Source organism: Monodelphis domestica, chromosome 1 (genome assembly GCF_027887165.1).
Source record: "Monodelphis domestica isolate mMonDom1 chromosome 1, mMonDom1.pri, whole genome shotgun sequence".
In the NCBI taxonomy this organism is placed as follows: domain Eukaryota; kingdom Metazoa; phylum Chordata; class Mammalia; order Didelphimorphia; family Didelphidae; genus Monodelphis; species Monodelphis domestica.
The window spans coordinates 74,768,652-74,793,559 of NC_077227.1; the positions used below are offsets into that span (position 1 = coordinate 74,768,652).

The window sequence follows — 24,908 nt, forward strand, 5'->3', positions numbered from 1 at the left end:
AATAAAGAACTTGATTTAGGAGTCAGATAAATATTAAGTCAAAAAGGTCAGTCTCAAAAAATAGGCTTTGCTTCTATGCTTTCAGTTTTCCCATGATATTTAAATTTAATGAGCATTTGAAATAAATGATGACAATTCCTGCACAACTGATAGCTAACCCATATTTTAATTTAAAAGCTAAGCCTATAATTTAAAATAAAGCTTTACAGATACACAAGACAATGATGGTGATGCTTTTAATGGATAGTCAGCAATTGTACAAAATGCATTACTGCAAACAATCTTTTACATACCCAATAGTATTATTGTCAAGAGAAGAATAAATGAGTAGCACAATTTTGAGCTCAAAAAAAAGTCTACAAAGTTTCTAAGAGCCTAAGATATTAAGTTAATTTAAAGGATCTAGAATGGGCTGCATCAAACAGCTATCATTAAATTTGTTCTAAATAGGATTAAGTAGAGACTGGGTAGAACTATATAACATTTAGAGCTACTGATACAAATTTAGACAATAAAATTATTTCTAGTGGAGGGCCTCCTAGAGGGCCCCCTAACCCAGGCCAATATAGTTTCAGAAACTTCATTTGGGCTAAGGATTTCCAAAAATCCAAATTCAAAGAGGGAAGAGTTTTAAAGTCTGACAAGGTTCCCTATTGAGAAAATGTAAAAAATAGCACAAATCTTTGTTATTAGGACAGTAATTTGACTTAGGGACATTTTAGGAAACAAATTTTATATACTTTTTTTCATAAAATTAATAAATGTCCCAAGGCACCAAGTATTCAAGACAATCTCGGAAGATGTCTTACGGGCCTAAACCAAAATTATCCTTGAAAAGACATGCTTTGACAGCCAGCACTTAATTTGCTCATATATATAGTTTAAAGAGGCAGGTCTCTAGTGCTACAGTATAAGACCTTCCTATTACACAGGATGCACCAACAATCCCTAGAGATAGTTCATTATAATGGAGCCATTAGTATTTCATGGCGGGCCAAGTACTGGGCATATGGTCTTTTCATTCTCTTGATAACTTTGACAGTTTGGCTATTATAATACTCTTAACACTCCAAGAAAAATTATACAGTCAGATGCAATTAACTGCTGTCAGATTACACACATACTGTCTACAGTATACATTGTGCTCTGTCTTGACAACTGAATTGTTTTAATACAGGGCATTGGCTGAATTTTTCAAAATGGGGAAAAAACTGAAGCAGAGCTACCAATGCAGCTAAAAGCCATTTTTTTTAGTTTCTGGACTCAGGAGCATAACCTTTAGAAAGCTAGATACTTCAATGTACTGGTAATGTTAGTTTATACATGGAATAGAATAATAAAACTACATACCAGAGTCATTGATGATCACAAAGACAAGATCCAAAGCCAAAAATTAGACAAAATCTGCAGAAAGGGCAATACTTTTGGTTAAAGCTGCACCAGTCTTAAAACACTTGAATGTTAAGAAGTTACTTATTTGGAAATTTCATCATAGGCTTTCCAAGACAACCCAAATGGCAGATGCAGAGGTCTTTGTAAAGGATAGACACCCTGATGCAGCACTTACTGGTTAATAAGTGTGTACTTTAAATGAACTCTTCATAAGTGGGCTTGTTCTTCTTAGGTTAATAACTCAGTAACATGTTATTGTTTAGTCTCACTAGTTCAAAATTTGGCAGAAAAGAAACACAACACAGTACTAGTAAGACCCAGAAACACAATGATTCAGCTGGTTCGTGGATGTGCGATGATCAGCAGGAAGATTCCTTGGTTTCTAGTGTTTCCTCATATCTAGGGGGAAAATAGTGTAAATTACTCAAACTTGACATCCATGGTTACTGTATTACATTAACTTTTTCTTAAACTACTGGGATAACACAGCTTCCCTACACATCCTTTGAGCCTTCTCCTGTGTATTAGTCCCATTTTATAGTATACTAAAACCCAGGAAAGGTAACACAGCAAAGTCTACAAACTAAGAATTCTGATGGCATCTCTTCATGGCTCTCATCAACAAAATTCACAAACTAAGTCATTTCCCACTAACACCAAAACCACAGAGAATATCTTCCAGCCCTAAATCCATAAGGCCTATGAAATTAATCATTTCCACATTGCCAAACTATCTAATGGAACTGCTAGATTGTGAAACTGCACTGGGTAGAAGTTTAGTCTGTTCCTGTGGTCAAGCAAATTTAGGTCTTAAAAGAATTAAAACTTGTCTGAGGATAGATCAAAATCAGATTCATGTTTTCAAGAAATATAAAGTGTCAGCAAATGGAATTATATCCAAGTTAATAGCTAAAATACCTTAACTGACAACTTACCCTGCTATATAAATTTGAGCATGAAAAAATTTTAAGTGGGTGAAAATCACTTTAATTTTCTAAAATTTCCCTACTAGGAATTAAACCATCCTGAAAGATCACCTTGACATAGAGTTTGTTATTTATCTGACAAAAAAAACATAAAATCATCATAATTTATCTTTGGTTCCTTGGACAATTAATTGTAAATAAACATTCTGGCGAGTTGTTTAATCAGCTTGCAGTTAATGACAACACTCACATTTGAAGACACCTACCTGGACAGGAGTTCGATACAACCACTTGTCTTTGTCGACTTTAAGCTGCATACAGGCAAAAAGATCACAAACTGTGGGGAGGCCATAACGGTCTTGGGGAAAGGCATGTTCTTCATGTAGAGGTGAACTAAGAAATGCTTCCTGTTTGAATTGAGAAGCTAATATTAAACAACTAAGAAATGGAAGGCTGAAAGAAATTCGAGTACCTGTCCTACTGAGGCATGCCAAACATTAATGGTTGTCTACCCATCATCGGAACCAACCATTTTATCAGAAATAACTACCAAAATTAATTGCCTTTACTACTCCCACCCATTTGGGAATGTAGGGAATACCCAAGGAAAAGGAAACAACAGTCATAAGAAAAATCTATGGAACCCAAACAGGATAATCTGACTCAAAGACTGTAACAAAACAATTAACCTTCATATCATTAACAATACTGTATTCCATACTTGTTAGCTAGGTGTATAAATGATGTCACACTCTTAATCCTTAATTTTATCTGGAAATTATTCCATTTGCACAACTCATCTTAAGGGTTTCTGGACTTGCCAGCTTTCCAGAACTTAGGGATGTGTAAATGTGAGGTTTTTGTCATTTAATGTAATCTGGAAAACTCTTATAAAACTGGTTTAAAAAACAAAATTCTAAATGCATTCTAAAAGCAGTCTTGGACTATCCTATCAAAGTTAATCAAGCCCATACTCACCTGGGCCTTCTTTCGAAGTAACCACTTATCTTCCCCAGGGGGCTGGCTAGTGCTTCCTGTGTTCTTCGAAGGCAATACCCAATCAGATGCATTAATTGGATGATGCCAAATGGTCATGTGGTTAGGACGCATTTGTTTGGCTGGTGACAACCCCTCCTGACTGGCTTTTTCATCTCGAATAGGTGTTTCTTGTGCTCTTACTTCTTTGGGGTTTGTTTTGGCCAGCCAATCTGACAAGGGGCTGTCCAGCAAGATCTTGAGGGGTTCAGGAATTTTACATGGAGTTGGTTTTGGTATCTTAGCCTGTTCTTCTATCTCTTCCCTAGAGGGACAGAGCCACATACTCAAAGAAGGTTTCAGCTTCTCTGGCATAGGTTTCAAAAGGGGTATCTGGTCCACTGGGACACCATTTTTATCCTTCCCTTCTTTCTTCAGAAGCCACTTACACAAGGCCTCCTTCTCACACTGGTCTTCACACACACACTCTGAAAAGCTGGTGCAGGGCTCATTAGCTTTGCACACTTCTTCAACTTTAAAAGGAACCTGATGATGCTGGACAAGCCAACTCTCACTGGATGCGGGGGAAGGAAGTGATGGCCTCTTCCCTTCCAGATGCTCATTCAGACACTTCAGGTTTCCCAAATTCTCAATCTCTACACCTTTGGGCTGGTTACCCTGACAATTAGTACAGGAACCAGGCTTGAGAAGCCAATCATTTGCATTATAATCTTCCTTGAAAAGTCGGAAAAGCTTTGATTTTTCATCTGATTCAAAGTTGCCATTCTCAGGCTCAGGAGAGGTAACCAGCCAATCAGAAAGATCCATTTCTTCTTGTTCAAGGAACTCTAGGTCATCCCCTTTCTCTATTTCTGTGAAGGAGCTGTTCTGCTTTTGGGGACATCTTTTCTCAGAAATATCTTGCTTGTGGAGCCAGTTTTCCAAGCCCTTGAGGTTGCCCCAGATGTTACTGACATTAAAGTTGCAGGTTTGGGAAGGACCCTACCCAAAAAGCACAATGTTAACATTCAAAAAGCATAATATGGTGAGGCACTTCCTTGCTACAATTCATTTTCCATATTTTTTTTTAACCCTTACCTTCCCTCTTGGAATCAATACTGTGTACTGGTTCCAAGGCAGAAGAGTGGTAAGGGCTAGGCAATGGGGGTTACGTGACTTGCCCAGGGTCACACAGCTGGGAAGTGTCTGAGGCCAGATTTGAACCTAAGACCTCTCATCTCTAGGCCTAGCTCTCAATCCACTGAGCTACCCAGCTGCCCCTCCATATTTTTAAAAAGGATATTGCTAAACTATTTCTATTATCCATTATCTCTAAATTAATTGATGATCACTATTAAAAATACAGTATTTGTTCCAATCACATTTCAATTAATATTTAAAGTGTATGCTAACTTCATCACCCTCTAAATTATTCATTCTACTGAGCACAATTCACTAAATTATTCATTCTACTGAGCACAATTACTTATAAGGCAAAGTGATTACACATACCTGTACCTGGTTGCTTGTCAAAGTTTGCTTTTTATTAAGCCAGTCCTGGAGGTTGGTGCTGGGTACATAAGGAAACTGATGAGTTGAAGCAGGTTTGCTTCCAAGAAGCCAATCACGCAGTGGGATAAATGAAGGACGGAATGATGGTTTCTGACAATCAAATGATACCACTACTTAACCATAATTATCAAGCCACTCCAACTTCATGCAACAGCTACAGCTTGGCATAACGGAAAATGGGTTAGAAGTCACCTAGGTTCTAGGTTCTTCCACTAACAAATGAAAGGGCTTTGGGGAATACTTAAACCTCCCTGGGTCTCAGTTTTCTAAATGAGAGGTTTGGACCAAAGAGTTTTCTAGCTCTGTGATCTTATGTTAAATACAGCAGAAAAATAGGTTGGTTGGAAAGCAGGTTCATTAAGTTGTGGAAAGCTTTAAATACCAAGTTAAGCAAATTGTATTTCATGCTATAAATAAGAAGTCAACTAAAAATGGCCAGACCTGCCCCATGTTTAAGACAGACTGAAGACTAATTAGAAGTTATTATAACAGTCCAGAAATGAGGTTATGAGGACTAAGGAAAGTGACTGAGTGGATGTAAAGACAAAAAAATGTGATGGGAGAGAGAAAATTTTGTTGAGACTGTAAGGGTAAGAAACTAAATCGCTGGGAAGGGGAAGAAGAGAAGAAGCATTTGCACAGCACTTATTAGATACCAGACACTAGGCTAATTGTTTTACAAATATAATCTCATTTGATTCTTCATAATAACCCTGTGAGGCAGGTGCTGTTATCCTCATTTTACAGTGGAGGAAACTGAGACAAACAGAAATGAAGTGACCTGTCCAGGATCATATAGCTAGTAAGAGCAAGAGGCTAAATTTGAACCCATTCACGTCTCTAGTCCTAGCACTACTCTCTCCACTGTTACCCAGGAAAAGCAGATATGTGTATGTATGGGGGGGGAGGGGGGAGTGTTGTTAAGTTTAAGGTGATGATGTCCCAAATTAGGCGATGGGGCAATATTCAGTCCCATCAACCAAAACAGCAAACAGTACAACAATTACTATATTAAGCATGTGCCAGACCTTGTTTGCCAGTGCCTGCTGAAAAAGCTTAGCAGCTCTGAAAACATCCTAACAAAATTGACATATCTGAAATATCACAAGCAATTTGGACTCAAATTAAATTTCAGTTTAAGCAGGCAACTCAGATACAGGAACAGCTACACACTCACCGACTCCTGCTTGGAAACAGAAGTCCTTCTCTCCACAGGTGACCCAGGACTGGGAGAAGCAGCACAAGCCATCAAGTGCTCAGGGATTTGCTTAAAGGAAAACAGTCATCCTTTTTATCATGATAAAAAACTTCAAATTCTGAAACCCTCTCAAATCACATGGTGCTCCCTTCCCCCATCCTTTTCATTTCACTTGCCAATTTTTTACTATTTGGAGTATTTTTGTTTTTGATTATGATTTTGTGTTCTCTTTGGTTCTTGTTTAAAAACTTCTAATACATATTGATGGAAGTTTTAATTTAATCTATCAATTAAAAGAAAAAAGAAAAAACCCAATTCTAAAAGTAGAGAAGCAAACCCAAGAACATTAAAATTATTTCACTTGAAATGAACCTACAACATGGGTTCCATTCTGTAGTCGTGCTACAAACAGACTTGGAACCTTGGACAAGTTGCCTCCCCATTCTAGCCTATTTGCTCATCTCTAACATGAAGTCAAGAGTTCTCAAAAGTGGCTTCCCATTTGAATGATCTATACATTTCTAATAGGGCACAGGTGCCATCTCAAAATGAATCAAGCTATACAGAGCCTGCTTCATCAAGACAAGCAGAAATATAAAAACCCTTGCTCAATTAGTAGCAACTGCCTTGGATCAAAATGTTACTTTAATGAGATGTCTGTGAGGTTTAATTCTTAATAAAATACCATTATCAATTCAGGCCATAAACAGATATTGTCATATAAAGAGCAAAAATGTAATAGATAAGAAGATCCATGAGTGGTTCTAGTAGCACTTTAAGAATCCACTTCAATACAGTAATGACCTCTAAACTTTTCACTAATTTGGAATTTTAGTGCAATACAGCTAACAAGAATAAATCTAACAAAAAAGGAGGACTAACAACCAAAGCTGTAAACACAATAATTATCAAATTGTCATAGAAACCATCAAACAACAGTTGAACAAAACACATATGCCATTAGGCACAGCAACTGGGAAAGAACCCAGAAACTACCCACATGCTGTTATCTATGACAAACATTAGAAGTACTCACAATGGTTTTGAGAGAGCCAAATGTAGTGATGGTCTGACGCAGAGAACTTGTATCAGCCTCAAACAGCAAGACAGTTGAATCATCAGGTTTGAGGGTCAAGCTACCCAGCCTAGAAGCAAACATCTTTTTTAAATGCTAAAAACTAGAGAAACTTTCCCATGACTTCCAGACCATTTCTACTTCATAAAAAACAATTTTTTAAAGCTAAATTTTAACTCATTCTATAGCTTGTACTAAAAAAAACAAAAGAGAAGACAACTGTTTAATGTACTGCAATGAGGAATGTGCTAAGCAGAAAAATCTCAATCTCATAAAGTTTAAAAGTTAAGACAATAACACAACTATTTCCTAACATGTAATTCAACAACAACAACAACAGATTAATATAGAGGTTGCAAAAGTTATTTACCTCTCCAGGCATACAGAAACTTGATTAGCTAGATCTTTGCTTCGGGTACATTCCAACTGGTGAATAAGACAATTGAATTGTCCCAGTAACTATAAGAAAAGTATCACAACATGACCTTAATCTAAATGAAAATACTATTATCTATCCAAGGTAAAAAGTCACATTAAATTTCAACCAGTAAATATGTATTCAAATATAAATAAGGAAAATTATAAGACCGTATATAGTGAGGAGAAAGGAGAGCTGGTTTCTAGTCTCAGCTGTGGGGCTCTGGGCCCACTGATTCAATTCTATCAGCTTTGGTTTCCAAATGAAAAAAAAAATGAGAAAATTGGACTATGACCCCCCCCCCAAGTCCCTTTCAGTTCTACTAGTTTATGATTATAAAAATAAGTTAGCAATTATAAGAATAAGCCACCCTTACCCAATAGAGTTGTTGTGCTTGCTGCTGAAGTGTTTCTTCTTTGAGTTGATAGATGAGATCTACCTGTTCATACAGCCATACCTCACGGCTGCGCAGACATTCTAGGTGACGGCTTATGCAGCTGTGAATCTGAGCTTTGACCTAAGAGATATATAGTAGTTCCTCATTAGACTTCATAGAGCAAAAATTTTAATTCAAATTGGAGTGCATCTAAATATCAGAACAAAGCCTTTGTAATTTAATTTTCCAGGGACATACCTAGCCTCTAAAACTTTATAACTATTGCTCCTAGAGGATTTAAATTTCTATTTAGTTCTGCAATGTTTTTTTTAAAGCACCTCTGAATATCAATAGTAAACAAAAAGTAGGGGGCAGCTGGATGGCTCAGTGGATTGAGAGTCAGGCCTAAAGCCCGGGAAGTCCTAGGTTCAAATATGACCTCAGGTACTTCCTAGCTGTGTGATCCTGGGCAAGTCACTTAACCCCCATTGCCTAGCCCTTACCACTCTCATACCTTGGAACCAACACACAGTATTGATTCTAAGATGGAAGGTAAAGGTTTAAAAAATACATACATACATATACATATACATACATACATACACACGTGTATGTATGTGTGTGTATATATATATAAAACAAAAAGTCAAACAGAGGACTCTAAGAACAGTAACCCAAACATAAATAATTTTTATATCTAAGTAATTTAGACATTATAATTACAATTATCTATGGTATGAGTCAGGGTCTGGTAGTTATCTCACCACAGATACTCATAGGAAAAGTAGTTATTCACAGTAATACCTGTTTATAATCAAACATGCTACTACACGTTAACATCTGAAGATTAAGTCTGACAGTCTGAACAAGACTAATGTCAAAATACCTTAAGAAACAACACAATGAACAGTGAGTGATTCATCAGAGGTCTGAAACTGAAATTCCAAAATAAACAAAAACCAAACACTTATATCTGTTAGTCTACATGGGTAAGGTATCATTTTTCAAATACATTTTGCTATATAATGAGTTACACTTCAAAATCCTTAGGACTCTGAAATAATTAATTCTGCCACTAACTACATTAGATCTATAAAACAGATGTATTTCAACAACCTAGATTTCCCAAATATGCCACAAAAATTATGCAGGTAGGATAGTATATGATGTTATTCTTTACATGTGAAAACAATATTCTCCTTCCTTTCCTTAGAAGTCCTATGTTCAGTAGCATGCATTTTTTTTTTGTCCCACAGTACAAAATTACTGTAGATCTACTTATTAAAATGAATTTCATTTCAGTAGTGGAGTCAGATTCTAGACCCCCACCTACCGAACTAAACCTATCAGAGAACTAAACAGAATTAGGACTACAGAGTAAAGGTGAAACAGGATGAAACTTAAATTATTCTTACAGGGAACCCCCTTTGATTTTGGCTTCTTAGTGACTAGCATGATGCTCAAACAACCATAATGATATCCCAGAAGAAGGATACATTCACAAATTTCATACTTCTCTCAAGTTGTCTTTAATGTGCTGTTCAGCCCTAAGAACACCACCAATGGCATGCTCCAATTCCTTCCGGGCTTCACAGCACCTGGTCAAGGGCTCTTTATTGCTGGAACTGCCACTTTGGTCCTGTGATATATTCATGATAGACTCTATTCCTTTAGAAAAATAAAGCACAGTAATATTAAAATGAACATTAATGATTCTCCCTAAAACAGACTGTTTTAGAAACTTCAATTATCAAAAATTGACTGATTTTTTTCATGATACCCCATTTAGTTTTCAAATTCTATACATAGGTGTTAACCCTCATGTAAATGGATATTTGGGGAAAGTGCAAATTTCCTGAATCTACAGAGCTATTTCTCTCAAATTCAAATAATTTCACACATTAATTTTAAGACAACATATTTGTGAATTTATGTGGGACCATATGAGTTTCCATTTTGTAAATTCAAACATTTATTAAGTATCTACTAATAATTTGTAGGACACTGGGGATACAAAAATGAAAACTGACAATCCATGACCTCAAGGATTTAAAAATCTACTAAAAGGGATTCAACATGTATTAAAAGCACCATAATATAAGGGAGAGTATATTAAAGGCAGATGGGCAAGACAGACATGCAAGGTTCTCTAGAAAAATTTGAGGCCAGAAAGAACACTTTCAGTTGGGAGGAAAAGTTTCACAAAAGAGGTAGTATGTGAGATGGGCTTTGAAGGACAAAAAAGATTTCAGAAAGATAAAAATAAGAAGTCCATATTAGGCCTGAGGAATGGAACTAGGAGAACAGCTAAACAGTCTAGTTTATAGTTTATATGAACAGGAAGGGGAGAAATATGAAATAGTTAAATCTGGAAAAGGTAGATTATATTGTCAAAGATGACAAAAGATGGTGTTGCAGTAACTGTAGGAAGACAGACATATATTAGTGATGGTGGAGCTATAAATTGGTCCAAATATTTTAGGGGGAAAAATAGAATTATGTAATATAAAACACTCAACCATTGATACACCTCAATTTAGAGATTTCACTACTGGATATATACCCAAAGGAGGTAAGAAGCTGATACAAGGTCCCATAAATGACAACATAAATGAAAACATTCATTATGGCACTCTTTGTGATAGCAACAAAACTAGGAACAAAGTTAATGTTCATGGTTCAGGGAATAGCTAAATAAAATGTGGCACAAGAATACAATAAAGCATTAGTACAAATAAGAAATAACTATTTGGGGGGCAGCTGGGTAACTCAGTGGATTGAGAACCAGGCCTAGAGACGGGAGGTCCTAGGTTCAAATCTAGCCTCAGCCATTTCCTAGCTGTGTGACCCTGGGCAAGTCACTTGACCCCCATTGCCTAGCCCTTACCACTCTTCTGCCTTGGAGCCAATACATGGTATTGACTCCAAGACAGAAGGTAAGGGTTTAAAAAAAAAATAACTATTTGAAACTCAAAGAAACAAAAGTTAGGATTTCTGTGAAGCATTGCTAAGACAGCACAATTAAGAAACCATTCACAATAACTACAAATAACGTAAATGAAGTCACTAAAAAGAAGTAAATATCTAGTGAATTATAATAAAAACTCTTGATTCTGGATGAGAGGCTGAAACAGAAACTCTTTTCACTGACATACACTGTAATAAGTATGATTTCTGAACCAGATGATTTTGCTTAACTATTTTTCTTTGTTACAGGAAAGAGTTCATAAGAAAAATAATGGGAAATTGCTCTTTTTAAAACATAAAAAGGCATTAATAAAAAAGCTGAAATTTTAAAAATAATTTCAGGAGTTTTTTTAGTGAAATGTAGACAAGACATTGTGGGAGCCTTTTTTTAAAAGTCAGGCTAAGGAGTTTGTATTTTTATCCTAGACACAATAGCAAAAACATGACTAAACATTGTGAATGGAGAAGACAGCTTAGAGATACTGTGAAGAAGGTTCATGTACAATCTTTTTGTTGTTTTTGTATATTGTAATTTTTATCAACAAAACTTGGCAACTCCAGGCTCTGAGAAGACTGAGAATAAAGTATCTTAAGGTCCAGTTCTAAAATTCTACCTACTAAAAATTCTATGATTCCAAAAAAGCTGTTAGGATGCCTCAAAGGGTTAGCCCAACTGTCATCTTACAAATAAGCTATTAAAATGATTATGTAATCTAGGAAGACAACTTGTTACTAATAATACAAGATACTTTGGGGCCTCAGAAGCCAGTTCTCCGTATATGAAGTTAGAAGGAATTATGTAAAAGTAGGGAACAGTACAAAATGAACACCATAGAGCAAGTAAATTGAAACTGAAATATCACAACTAAAATATACCAATACAAATTAAGTAACATGACTGAGAAAGTCCAAATTAAATTCAGGTTGCTGACTTGGACTAAATTTCTCTTAATACAAACCACAAGTTTAGACAGGACTGAGATGTCCAACCAGTACTGGAAATGGCAAAAACATTATTCATTGCCTAATCTTCATTTAAGTTTTTTCCCCCTTCATTATTTAAATATTTTATTACAGAAGTGATCAGTATTAACTTTTTCCTTCATTATATGTTGGAACCATATAATCTGGAAACCAAAATGTGAGCACAATAAAATCATGAAAAAATAAGTACCAATGCAAGTAAAATACTCTTTTATCTGTGAAGACTTAAAAATTGGGGGCACTTGATCTGATTCAAAGGTTCTCTAGAAAGGAGACCTTCAAACAGGTCTTATTTATTGACTGGGAGTACCTAGACTCAATTCAGAGGATCATTCCAAAGTTTGAAAGCAATGTGAGTACAATCCTGGAAAAAAAATTATCCTTCATTAAGTGATTTTTGAAGTATTATTTAAAACCTTTTTCATAAAAAAGGTTTCTAAACCAAAACATACTTATTGTCTCCCAGGTTAGAATGTAAACTCTTTGAAGGTAAGAAGCAGCCTTTGCTCTTGTTATTTGGATCTCCAGTGCTTAGCATGCAGAAAACACTTAATCAATGCTTTTTCAGTCATTCAAGCAAAGGTCCCAATTTTTTTTAAATGTCAAATACCAAATACTGGGGTGTATACTGGGAGTAATTTCAACAGATACAAAATAAATCTGAGTGCTATCCACCCAGAGAAAAGTAGTCCAGCTCCAAATTTGTCATGATCACTTTTATCCTACAGAAGAAAAAAAAAAGGCTCTATTAAGATTGCAATTCTTTAAAAGGCACAAACTGAAACCTGATTTTCCCAATAGAAACCATGATAAATAGGAGGTTGCCTTCTAGGCCCAATGCCTAGAAAAGGGAAAACAGCAATTCTATATTCTCCAAGGTTTTTCTTTAAATAGAATGGAATTGGCTATTCTCATTTTCTCCCATATTCAACTGACTGGATAGAAATATTGTCTGGCATTTAAATAAGATCAGTGCTTTATCATACTTAGGCCATTCCAAAGTCAAAGCTTAATTTGTATTTTTGCATTAACCTGATTTCCTTAGAGTAGTCATCCTTCCCTTTTTAAGGAAAAAAAAACATCAAAAGAAAAGCTGATCTACAAACATAGACTATAAAATCATAGTTGGAAGGGAGCTTCCAGAACATCTAATCTAACTCATTTTACAGATTTCAAGACAGAGGCCCAGTTAAGTGACTTATCCAAGGTCACAAAATTAGTATTAAAGGTAGAATTTTAATCTAGTCTTTATAACTTCAAATCCAGTGCTCTTTCCATTGTCCCACATGCCTAACATAAAGCTATTTACTTAGGATCCAAACACATAGATCTGAGTCAAAAGAATGGGAATTAATTTTTTGGAAAAATTCAAGACTAAATCCTCACTTAAAAAAAAAGACATCCTCATAAAGAGAGAATTCTTTTATACTAAAGAGTTTGATTCATCTCTACCTTTACCATTATTTCGCAAAATCCTGATGAACAAGTTTTCAGGACAAAGAACTACTTTCTCTTTCCACTACAGATTTACTAATCTACACCTCAACCACTATATCATCTTTTTAAACCCTTACCTTCTTCTTATCTTACTATCAATGCTATGACAGAAGACAGGCAAGGGCTAGGCAATTATAGGGTTAAATGACTAGGAATTGTCTGAGGCCACATTTGAACCCAGATCCTCCTAACTGTAAGCCTGTCTATATTCACTGTACTACCTAGCAGCCTCTCTACCACTATTTTAAAACATATTTAAATAGGTTTCATAACCTCCCAGATTATACTTCCAATTGAATCTTTATAGATTAAAGGGCACAAAGTACTCATTTACTACGTATCTACCTTATGCAAAGATCCCAAACTAGGAAAGTACTAGAGAACTAAAAGGTAAAAAAACAGGGCTACTGTCCACAAAGGTTTACAATCTAAAGGGAAAATACAGCAAACAATCAATAACTATGACATAATGTAGAAAAGAACAAAGTAGTAGTAATGAAGATAAAACTACCCCAGGGAAATTTGAGGAAAGAAAGACTACATTTGACTATAACATCAGGAAAGGCTTCCTGTAGGATGTGGGCATTAGATTTCAAAAGGCAGATGAAAAAAAAAGATATCCTGTGAAAACATTGGGGAATGCAAGATGTGAGAAAAAGCTGAATGTAACTGAGTGAATTTAAAGGGGAAAGGTGTGAATAAACATTGAAAGATAATTTGGGGGCATAACGTGGACTGCCTTAAATGCCAGGCTAATGAGTGTATTTTTTATACTCCTAAGCAGTAAGGAATAAGGGAAGGTTTGTAGGCAAGATCAATCCAGACAGCATAAGGAAGGACACTTTGTTTTGGGTTTTTTTAAAAACCCTTACCTTCTGTCTTAGAATCAATACTATATATTGGTTCCAAGGCAGAAGAATGGTAAAGGGCTAGATGACTGGGGTTAAGTGATTTGCCCAGGTCACCAGGCTAGGAAATGTCTGAAACCACATTTGAAACCAGGATCCCATGCCCCTCTAGGATTGGCTCTCTATGCACTGAGCCAGCTTGATGTCCCTGGTCACTGTTAATATATGAATGAGGCACAAGAGAGACAAGGAAACTTGTTAAGGTCATCACAATGGTACATTTTAACTAATCTAATGGTTTAAGTGTTAAAGAGGAATGATATTAAAGGTATTAATGGAAGTAAGATCAAAAGGATTCAGTAATTAAATAGAAGGAAGTAAAATAAGAAAATTGATACTACTCACTTGACTTTTTTTCAAAGAACTCCAAAACCATTTATAGCTAACTTGAAGAACTCTTTTCATAACTTCACTTATAGTCAGAAACACAATTGCACAACAAATCCAAAAGTTTAAAACTCTCATCCTTCCTCTGGATATAAAGATTCCAATAATTACCTAAAATGATGACTTCATGCCCTATACTACCCTGCCCAGAAGAAGGAAATGTATGAAAAATACTTGGAAAAATTCACTGAAACCTGTCTTTGTGAACTTACTTTAGAAAGGAAAAACAGATTTACTCTCAGTGATATAGAGAAGCTTTTTCCCCCCACAAAGATTCTACTTAGAATTCAATGGTAGGATTTATTTTTTAAGTCCTCTGAGAGGAAGTGAAACTCAGTTGAAATAGTGCAAAGATCATAAAAGCTTGTTTGTTTTTGTGATGTGTGGGGAAAAGGAAACCTGAGTTCTAGTTCTAGCTCTATGATTAACTAGCTGACCTTCAACAAACCATTAAGAGGCTGCTACTTCAGTTTTCTCACATGTAAATTTATAATACCTATACATATCACAGTGTCATAAAAAACTGTTCAAAAAAGTAGCATTATACCGAATAAAAAGTCCTTAAGAATAAGGATTGTTGTATTCTTTGTGCTGGTATCAACAATGCCTAGAGCTCAGGGTCTAGCACACAGTAGGCACTCAATAAATTGTCATCAAACCAGGAAATGGGGTGGTGGACATAGGAAAATTAAGTATAGAAGACTCTGAACTATTTGAATGAAACCTAAATGTAAAGCCTTAACATGCTATATATAAATGTTACTGATTATTATTATTATTCATATTGTAGGCAGGTTTTTTCCCCAAAAAAGTGCTGACTCAGTGCCATGAGATACAGAGCTGAGGAAGAGAACAGAAAGGAGATTTGCAAATAGCAGTTTGCTGATTCCATGTTTTTACTCACTGGTAGAATTACTGGCAGAAAGAGATGGAATTAAAAGCAGAAGACTAGTAAAGAATATTTTCCATACTCAATAAGAGATTCATTGGGTTAAGCAAACCAGGCTAAAATAAAAATGACTTCAAAAAGGATTGAGCCTATTGTTCACTCATTCCTTGATAAGAATTAATTTAACTTCTAAAAATTTTCAGTCTGACCCTCACTGTAATTTAATTTTTTGTTTTGTTTTGTTTTTTTAATCCTGGGGACAGATCATTGAATTGGTGATCCTTACTTGATACTCACCACTTCAGAATTTTGGCAGTTGTGTTAAGGATCTTTTCCAAAAGAAAAGGAATTCAAACTACTTTTTAAATCATTCATTTATTGACCCAGAACCACAATTTTTCAGGCCTTTCATTCCTCCCATGCAATCTTATCAAAAATTCTTTAGAAAATAGCCCTGCTAATAATGATAGGCTTTTTGCCTCATCTCTACCTCTAATTAACCAAAAGAAATTGTTCAAGTTATCTACCTGGGGGCCAGGGAGAGATTTCCTCACAGGTGAAACAAGAGAATTGGACTAAAGCAGGGGTTCTGAACCAGAGGTCCATGAATCTCTACTCTGAAAGGCCCCTGAATTTGTGTTATCTTTTGTTTTAACTAATTTTATAACTGTTAGTCAATATAATTTTTGGTAAACCTAAGTATTTTATTTTATACATTTAATAAGGGGTCCATCAGCTTTAAGAGACTGCCAAGAATACATGACAGAAAACAGGTTAAGAACCCTTCAGAATCTCTCATTCTTTAAAGACCCTCAGATCTCAAATTATCTGGTTTCCAAAAACCCCAAGGTTTTCTTCTTTTCTTAGCATCTTAAGCTACTTTTACAAACATTTGAAAACTTTCTATAAAATAAAACCTTAATGCCAAATGGTTAATGTAAATATAATTATTCTGCTTTATTAAATGACATTTGGTTAGTAGTATAAATACTTCAGCTGAACAAGTACAAATGATACATTTCTTGGAACTAGCATGTTGAATTTAATTAGTATATATATATATTTTTAAATGCTGTATATGAGAGTTCTGATTTCCAATATGATACTCTTTTTCTGTTCTTAGCATGTGCAAATGTTCACATTTCTTGGATTTTATCAAATTCAAAGTAACATTAAAAATTAAACATAAACATTTCAGTTGCAAAAGAAGAAAAATAACAATCATATCTTTTAAAGTACTTAAATTTACCTTGAAAAGGTTCTTTCTCACTTGAGGTTTTCTTTCTTCCAATTGTTTGATCTTCTGAAAAGAAAAAAGTGCAACAATTTGTAAAATCACTACTACTCTTTTCGATTGCTTAAAAAACCGTTCCCTTAGATGGCTACATGCAATTAATACGGGTTATGTGGAGATCATAAATAAAAATGCATATGTTAGTACTAGATTTACATGTGCAAATCAAGCACTTCAAACTCTCAAACCAAATGACTGGAATACAACCGCAAAGTTTTGCTGCCCTGTGCCACGTAATGCTTTTCTATTTCAAGTAACAAACTGATTCATTCAACTTTCTAGGTTTTCAAAGCCACTTTCTAATAGTACTGCAGACTTACAAAAATTCACTTCAGCCCTGTATTCTGGTGGTGTGTCAATTAACTCACTGTCACTTCCTAAATAAAATGCTCAATAGATCTTTCTGATTTGACAGGCGCCTTGTCTGGCTATCTCTTGCCCATACAGAAAACCAGCATACGCCATTTAAAGTCCTAGCTTCGGTATCATTTTGATCCACAGATCCTTATAATACAAATTCATTCTACTCCTCTCCCGGACCCTCAGCCCCATCCCTGTCCGCTTTGGGATGCTGGTGCAGAGCCCCTGCATACAGACCGAGGCTGAATGTCGTAGGGGGCTGGGAAGGTCCTCCAACCCAGAGGAAGGAAAGGGAACAAGCCCTGCAGCAGCCAATTTATCAGTTGCTGCTCCAGGACGAAAATTTATGCCGGAGATAAGCCAGCATTCTGCCCCGCCCCTCCCAATCACCTGACTCGTGCGTCACCGGGCCGCCACTGCAGGGGCAGCAGCTCGCACGTCCGCACGCAGGGGACTGGGGGCCCGACAGGGCGAGGCCGCTTCGCAAGCCCTGCTGGGTAAAGAGTCGGAGGGCACGGAGACGGCGCGTGTGTGCGTGCTAGGGGAGGCGCCCCACCCCCACCCCCAGCCTCCACCTAAGCTTTCTTTGGGAGAGACCCTTCCTTTCCGGAGACCTTCCTACATTACATTCCAACCCCCAACTCAGAAAAACAACAGGGCCCCTCCCCCTCATGGAAGACCAAGGGAGTTTCACTCTCCTTTGCCATATCTACCTTATGGCTGTAAAAGTCTAGGAATCCCACTTCTAATAAAAGTTCGTGCATTGGGGATGTGGAGGAAGAGGTACGCATGTGTGTGTATGAACATCTACATGTACAGGTGGAGAGTGTGTATGAATTCTTGAGAGCAGGAAATGCTCTTTGCCTTTCTTTAAATCCTCAGTGCAAGGGTTTACTTAAAAGCTAGTTGACTGTGACAGCCTACAAAGAGCTGGCTAGTAGCCACAACTGCTAAGATGTTCATAAAGAACTGAGACTAAAACTAATGTGAAGTGAATTCTAGAGTCAACCCTGCCACTATCTCTGCTGTCAAAAATAATGTAAAAACAGTTTTCTAAGAATTGATTACAAAGAATACACCTGAAAGTACTTAATTTACTATTTAATTAGGAATCTGAGAAATGCAAATAATTTAAAATTTGCGCTATATTTCTAAATTAAATGTTTCCAAACAAAACTAGAAAATGTTTAGTCCTGGCTCTTTCCTGGTAAAATTTTTTCACATTAGGATTATAGAAAAACTGACTTTTTTTCCTTAAATATCTTTCTTCCTCAACAACAAAGATCTAGGCAATAACTTTAAATATGAAAACTGTGTCCACTGTAAAAATCCTCCAAAGCCATTCATACAGACATTAAACTTTTCTGAAATGAAGAGCAAAGAGTGAAAATCTAAAGACCACTACCTTTTCTGAGTACTTACTAAGACAAAAACAATAGATCAAATACCAGTTAACCAACAGAGTCCAATGTCACAATTACTAGAATGTCAGACATTTCAAATTCCACTGAGTTTAAGATTAGATAAAAATCTGACCCTATATATAGAAGGGGTTGATAAAGTATCTTTGCCACCACTTTTAAAATTATGAGGATTAAATTAACTAAAACTGAGTTAAATGTTCATTTAGTCTAAAAAAGTATGCTAAAATAAATTATACAAGTGACTAAACTGTTCATACTCTAAAACCCAATGATCCCAAAATGAAGATAGAAACAGTCCTTGCCCTCAAGGAGCTTACATTTTATAGGACAAATAGTATGTCTATAAAACAAATACAGGTAATGGGAGTCTAAGGAAAGACTGCCTACCAGCTGACTGAATCAACTTGAACTCAGCTCTAAAGGGACCTAAGACTCTGGTATAGGTGAGAAGGAATTCTAACCAACAGACTGTGCAAAGGCCTAAAGATGGAAAATGGAATGTTATATAAAAGGAATAAGATGAAAGTCAGTTGGCTGGACCTAAGAATATCTGACAAGGTCTAACATGCAATAAACCTGGAAAGGTGCCTAAATGCCAAAGGAGAGTTTATGGTTGATCCTGAAAAATAACAGGAAGCTACAGGGGCTTGTTGAGCATACCAGTGCCATGTTCAGGTCAGTGTTTTGGGAAAATCATTTTGACAAGTATGTAGAGAATAGACTGGAAAGGGAAAAGCCCAATTAGGAGGTTATTGCTATTGTACTTGCCAGGATGTGAATCAATGAGGGCCATGGGGATGAATTCTAGATCTAATTGAGGGAGGAGAGTGAGACATCTAGGACAGTTTGGCTCCAAGGTTTCAAACTTTGGTAACTAGAAGGATAGAGGTGCACTTCACAGAAACAGAAAAGTCAGAATAAAGGCTGAGGTTGGGAAGAAAACTATAAGGAGTTTGGACATATTAAGTGATATACCACAGCAGAAAAAGAATATACAGAATATGTAGACTGATAAAAATGTGTGGTTTTTATTTTTTTGGTGACAAAAAAAGGAATTAGTAAAAAAAAAAAAGTAAGAGTAGCTTTGCTTTAAATTATAATACCCTAACAAATGATCAATGGTAAAGACAAGTTTCTTCATTCACTCCCAGTATCTCTAACTGTTACTATGCTTGCCCTCAAGGAGTTTATTTTATTTCCATTTAAGTATAACAAATTTCACATGAGCCTGCCTAATGCAGTGTTTTTTAAGCCCTGATAAAATTAACTTTTTTTAGTCTTTTAACAAGAACTATTGGTTTTAAACTTCTTAGGAAATGGAGAAAATTAGCAAGTATATTCCACCAAGAATATGGTCTTAGGAAGGTTACAATCAAAGTCACTGGAAGGTTATCTGACTGTTGTCCACATCCAGGAAAAGTTCAATACAAGAGATTAGCAAAAATTTTGTGAGCTGAAAGAAAAACATTCATCATATTTAGAACCAACAATCTTAAACTTTTAAGTTGCACAAAAACTCCTGTCAAATTATGTAAACATAAAAACAAAAACAGATCTGTCTTCTACAACAACCATCTTAATGTAGTTTAAAAAAAGAGTGCATGGCACTGTTATTGGAACACTCATTTAAAAATCTCTTCCCCTCCTCCCAATTTTAAAATGGCAAAACTTCTATGGGTTCCCCCTTCCCACAAAAATGAGCATTTTTCCTTCAAATTTTTCCTTCAAAATACCAGGTGTCTAGTTATGATTTTAAAATAAAATTCAAAATATATCCAAAATATAGATATAAGATATAATATATCCAAGATATAAACACTGACAACCTCTTATTTACTGTAACAAGACAACTGTACAAATAGTCCTACATTTCGCCCACTGTTCACCTGCTTTAAGAGTCATCTAAGTCAAAAAAGTAATAAATGAAATCAAGGATCTAAGGATTTCAAAACTCAAGGAAGAATGCTAAAAATAAGCTATAAAGATGAACTACCCAGTCTATTAGGTGTAACAAAAAACCATCCACTTAATATTTAACAACTCAGAATAGGCCAGGTTTTAAGAGAATTTAGGTGGGCAGACAAATGAAACAGAAGGAACTCTTCAAAAGTTAATCCCATTGTTTACTAGCCCATAGTAAATCTGATTATGAAATTCAAAAACTAACCATGCTACCAAAATACAATATCCAGAAATAATAAGGATCTTAGCTTTAATATTCCATGAATGTTAAAATTACTAGTTATAAATGTAATTACATTTAATTCAACAAAACATTTATTGAGCATATACTGGTTTCATAGTGTTATTATAGGAGCTAAAAAATAAATAAATAAAACATCCCTGTTCTTATAGACCTTACAATCAATGTGTGTGGTAGTGGAGATGAGGGGAGGGCAGTGTCAGGGCAGAATAAAAGATATACTTAAATAGCTAGAAATCATAAATATATATGAACTCAAAATTCTATGTTAGTTTGAAAGCATAGAGATTCTTTCTGATTAAGGAGGGAGGCAGAATTTAGTTGAGATTGGGGGATTCTAGGCATACAAAACTAAGTGAAGAAAAAGCATTTAAAGGAAGGTGTTTACTTTGAACAGATCAGGGATGTCATGGAATTCAGCCAGTTTGACTAGTAATGCAATGTATACAAAACTGAGAAGTCCTCTCAAATAAGGCTAGAAAGGTGGTAGAGGTGGTGGAAGACCTTAAATGTCAGATTAGATGTTGATTTTATTCATTAAATTGTGAAAGCTCCCAACACCACAGACCTGACATGGTCAGACCTCTGCACTAGAAAGAGTAGTATGATTAAGGAACCACAATACTTTTCCCAGTCATTTTCTTCACTCTCTTTCCCTTTTGAACTTGGCTTAGCAGTTCTCCAACAATTTCAAAACAGGAGCTATAAATCCTGCTAAACTAGTTTTCTATTTCTAAGCTTGTGAAAGAAAAATTATTAGGTAACCTCAAAGAATTTTTCAAAGAAGGGTTTCCCTGCTTTTCAAATGCATCCTCCTTTAAACATCCAATTGTAAGGATAAGAACTGGACCTGTAATTGTACTGTTATAGGGTGCCCTCCAGTAAGGAAACTATCTACTGGCACTTCATCTTCAATTTAAGAATCTTAGAATACTGTCTAGAGCACTGAGGTTGTGACTTCCCAAAGATCACATAACTAACTAGTATATGACAGAAGCAGGACTTGAACCAGGTCTTCCTGGTTTAAGGTCAGCTCAATAGCCACTATGCCACAGCAGCTTGTCAATTTGGAAAGATAAAGCTTTACACTGAAGCTGTGCTAATTTATACAAGGAGTCATAGTTATCTTTGAGAGTAGGAAGAGATTTGGGATCAGAAGACCAACTAGGAAGCTGTTCCAATAACCTAGGTGAGGGACCATGGAGGCCTGGATTAATGGTGACAGTCAGTAAAGAAAAGAGATCAGAAATAGTGAAGACAGAAATGGCAAACTGGGACAACTAACTGATTATGTAGGGTGATAAGTCAAGGAATAGGATGTGATTACAAGTCTGGGAGAGTGAAGAATGGTGGTGCCTTTAACAGAAAAAGAGGAGTTTGGAGGTGGTGTGGTTTTGGGGAGAAATAGGAGGTGTCCCAAAAGTCTTAAGAATAGTTTTAAGCTTTGATAAATTAAAGCTGCACTATGATTTTTTAGGACATTCGGTATTATAAATGTTAGTGTGGGCATGTAAAGCTTCGTGCAGAGATAATCCCATACATGAACATCATTCCCATCCATGGAACCACATCCTCCCCCCACATCTCTGCTCAAACGATCAGGGTCATCTCCTCCCTTCACAGGATTTGCAGCACTCTCCCACACACATCCCAGCTAAAGATCCTTCCTTCCCCATTTCACATCTCTCTCGTACACTAAAATTCTACCTTGTATCTATCACATTCACTTGTGCGCAAACGCGTTGGGGAAGGGGCTGTGGTCATGCTCAATGTCTGCAATCCAGCGCTCTAACACAGTGTCTTGGCCCTGTCTCGGGGATAAGGCCTTCGGTCTTAGTAAAGGGCTACTGTGGCAAAGGAGTAAGAAATTCTTCATCTTTCCCCTTCCTCCCCCCACCCCCACGCCGCGGTCAAAATGATGACCCGGCCAGGATGCTCCTGGAATGACGGCTCGGGCCACGCCGCCTTCGAGAAAGCAGAAGACCTGGCTTCCCCGGGCAGAACCGGAGCCTGGCCGGCGACGGACAAACGCAGACCAGTCTGCAGCTCGTAATGGGAAGATCGAGATGGCGAGGAATGGCCGGTCAAGCGCCAGCCTCCGCGAGGCCTCAGTCTCTCCGACGGCCTGTCAGCTAGCCCGAGCCCCTCCGAACATTCCTTGCTCCGCCCGCACGGTCCCGTACCCAAACGGCGCGTGCGTGTGTGTATGTGTGTGCCCCCAGGACGCTCCTACCTGCTCCTTCCCGGCGTCCACGGACTCTCCGGACCCTGAACGGAAGCCCCTCGCTAACCCCGCAGCCGACAAGAAGCGTCAAGACTGACAGCCGACTAGGATGGCGAATCTCGCGAGAGCAGCGAGCTTCCCTCACCCACCTCTTTCAGCTGGTTTTAACTACTCTCGCGAGATCTCTTCCCCAAGCTGGAGAAAAGGTCTTGCCTGCCCTCTGGAGGTAACAGGTTGCAAGCGCACATGACTCAGGCGGAGCTCCTTGCTCTTGTCTCTCCAGGCACATGTCAAGTTCACCAAGCCTTCAATGGATCTGATCCCGTAGCCTCAGCTTCGGCTCCTTGTCTTTCTTCTCTGCCCCAAGGAGCATAGAGCACCTAGGAAAGCAATAGGTATGTTGAGGATGCATGTGAGTGTGTGTTTATGTGTGTACATACAAGGACAACAGACTCCTGTCATCTGTTTCAGAGCAGAACCTGCCTGAATCACAATGTGGCTTCCGACCAGATCGCAGCACTATCGACGTGGTCTTCACGGTGAGGCAAATGCAGGAAAAATGCCTTGAGCAGAACCTGAGTCTCTACATTGTCTTCATAGACCTGACAAAGGCGGTCGACACAGTGAATAGGGATGCATTGTGGGTGATCCTTAGCAAGCTCGGTTGCCCAGAAAAATTCGTCAAACTGATCCAGCGCTTTCATGTCGATATGACAGGGGAAGTCCTATCTGGTGGAGAGATTTCCGTTCACTTCAACATCTCCAATGGCATGAAACAAGGCTGTGTCCTCGCTCCAGTGCTATTCAACCTATACTTCACCCAAGTATTATGACATGCTATGATGGACCTAGACCTGGGCGTCTACATCAAATACCAGCTGGATGGCTCACTATTCAACCTTGGCTGCCTGACTGCAAAAACAAAGACAACAGAGAGACTCATCCTGAAAGCTCTCTTTGCAGATGACTGTGCTCTCATGGCCCACCAAGAAAATCATCTCCAAACCATTGTGGACAGGTTCTCCACCACAACAAAACTGTTTGGCCTGACTATCAGCCTCAACAAAACAGAGGTGCTGTTCCAGTCTGCACCAGGGAGGCCAACTAACCAGCCGTGCATTACAATTGACGGCACACAGCTTTCCAACGTCAACACTTTCAAGTACCTGGGCGGCACCATCGCCAATGACGGGTCCCTAGACCACGAGATTAATGCCAGGATCCAAAAGGCCAGCCAGGCACTCGGGAGGCTGCGCTGCAAAGTCCTCCCACACAGCGGTGTAAGCACTGCGACGAAGCTCAAAGTGTATAACACAGTGGCCCTCAGCTCGCTCCTGTACAGTTGCGAGACATGGACACTGTACCGGAAGCACGTGAAACAGCTGGAGCAATTCCACCAACGCTCCCTCCGGTCAATCATGAGGATCCAATGGCAGGACTGAATCACCAATCAGGAAGTCCTCGACAGAGCCAACTCCACCAGCATCGAAGTCATGGTCCTCAAAACCCAGCTACGATGGTCTGGACATGTCATCCGCATGGACCCACAGCGAATACCAAGACAGGTGTTCTATGGTGAACTGTCAGCTGGACTCAGGAAACAAGGCTGACCAAAGAAAAGATTCAAGGATCAGCTAAAGTCAAACTTGAAGTGGGCTGGCATTACACCAAAGCAACTAGAACTCACTGCCTTTGTCAGAAGCAGCTGGCGAACCCACATTAACCATGCCGCCATCACCTTTGAAGACAAAGGACGTCGATGTCTAGCCACTGCACGTGAATGCCGACACCAGGCCACAACCGCACCTCCCGTAACAACTGGAGTCCCATGCCCCATGT

At 37.6% G+C, this 24,908-nt stretch overlaps 1 protein-coding gene across 5 annotated transcripts; it reads right to left on the bottom strand.

Moving 5' to 3' along the window:
- Positions 1-79: 79 nt before the first annotated feature.
- On the bottom strand, positions 80-23,210 carry NCOA4 (nuclear receptor coactivator 4). 5 transcript variants are annotated; one of them, XM_007478632.3, is made up of 11 exons: positions 23,079-23,210; positions 16,814-16,867; positions 9,446-9,600; positions 7,933-8,073; positions 7,509-7,597; positions 7,100-7,208; positions 6,043-6,132; positions 4,806-4,955; positions 3,297-4,295; positions 2,585-2,725; positions 80-1,791 (listed from the first exon to the last, which is right to left on the bottom strand). In XM_007478632.3, the coding sequence occupies exons 3-11, from the start codon at positions 9,584-9,586 to the stop codon at positions 1,786-1,788; spliced, it is 1,866 nt and encodes a 621-aa protein (XP_007478694.1). In that variant the 5' UTR covers positions 9,587-9,600; positions 16,814-16,867; positions 23,079-23,210; the 3' UTR covers positions 80-1,785. The 5 variants fall into 5 exon arrangements, with proteins under 5 accessions (XP_007478694.1, XP_056656984.1, XP_056656988.1 ...); XM_056801006.1 differs by lacking the exon at positions 23,079-23,210 and adding an exon at positions 22,553-22,690; XM_056801010.1 differs by lacking the exon at positions 23,079-23,210 and adding an exon at positions 17,609-17,631.
- Positions 23,211-24,908: the final 1,698 nt, after the last annotated feature.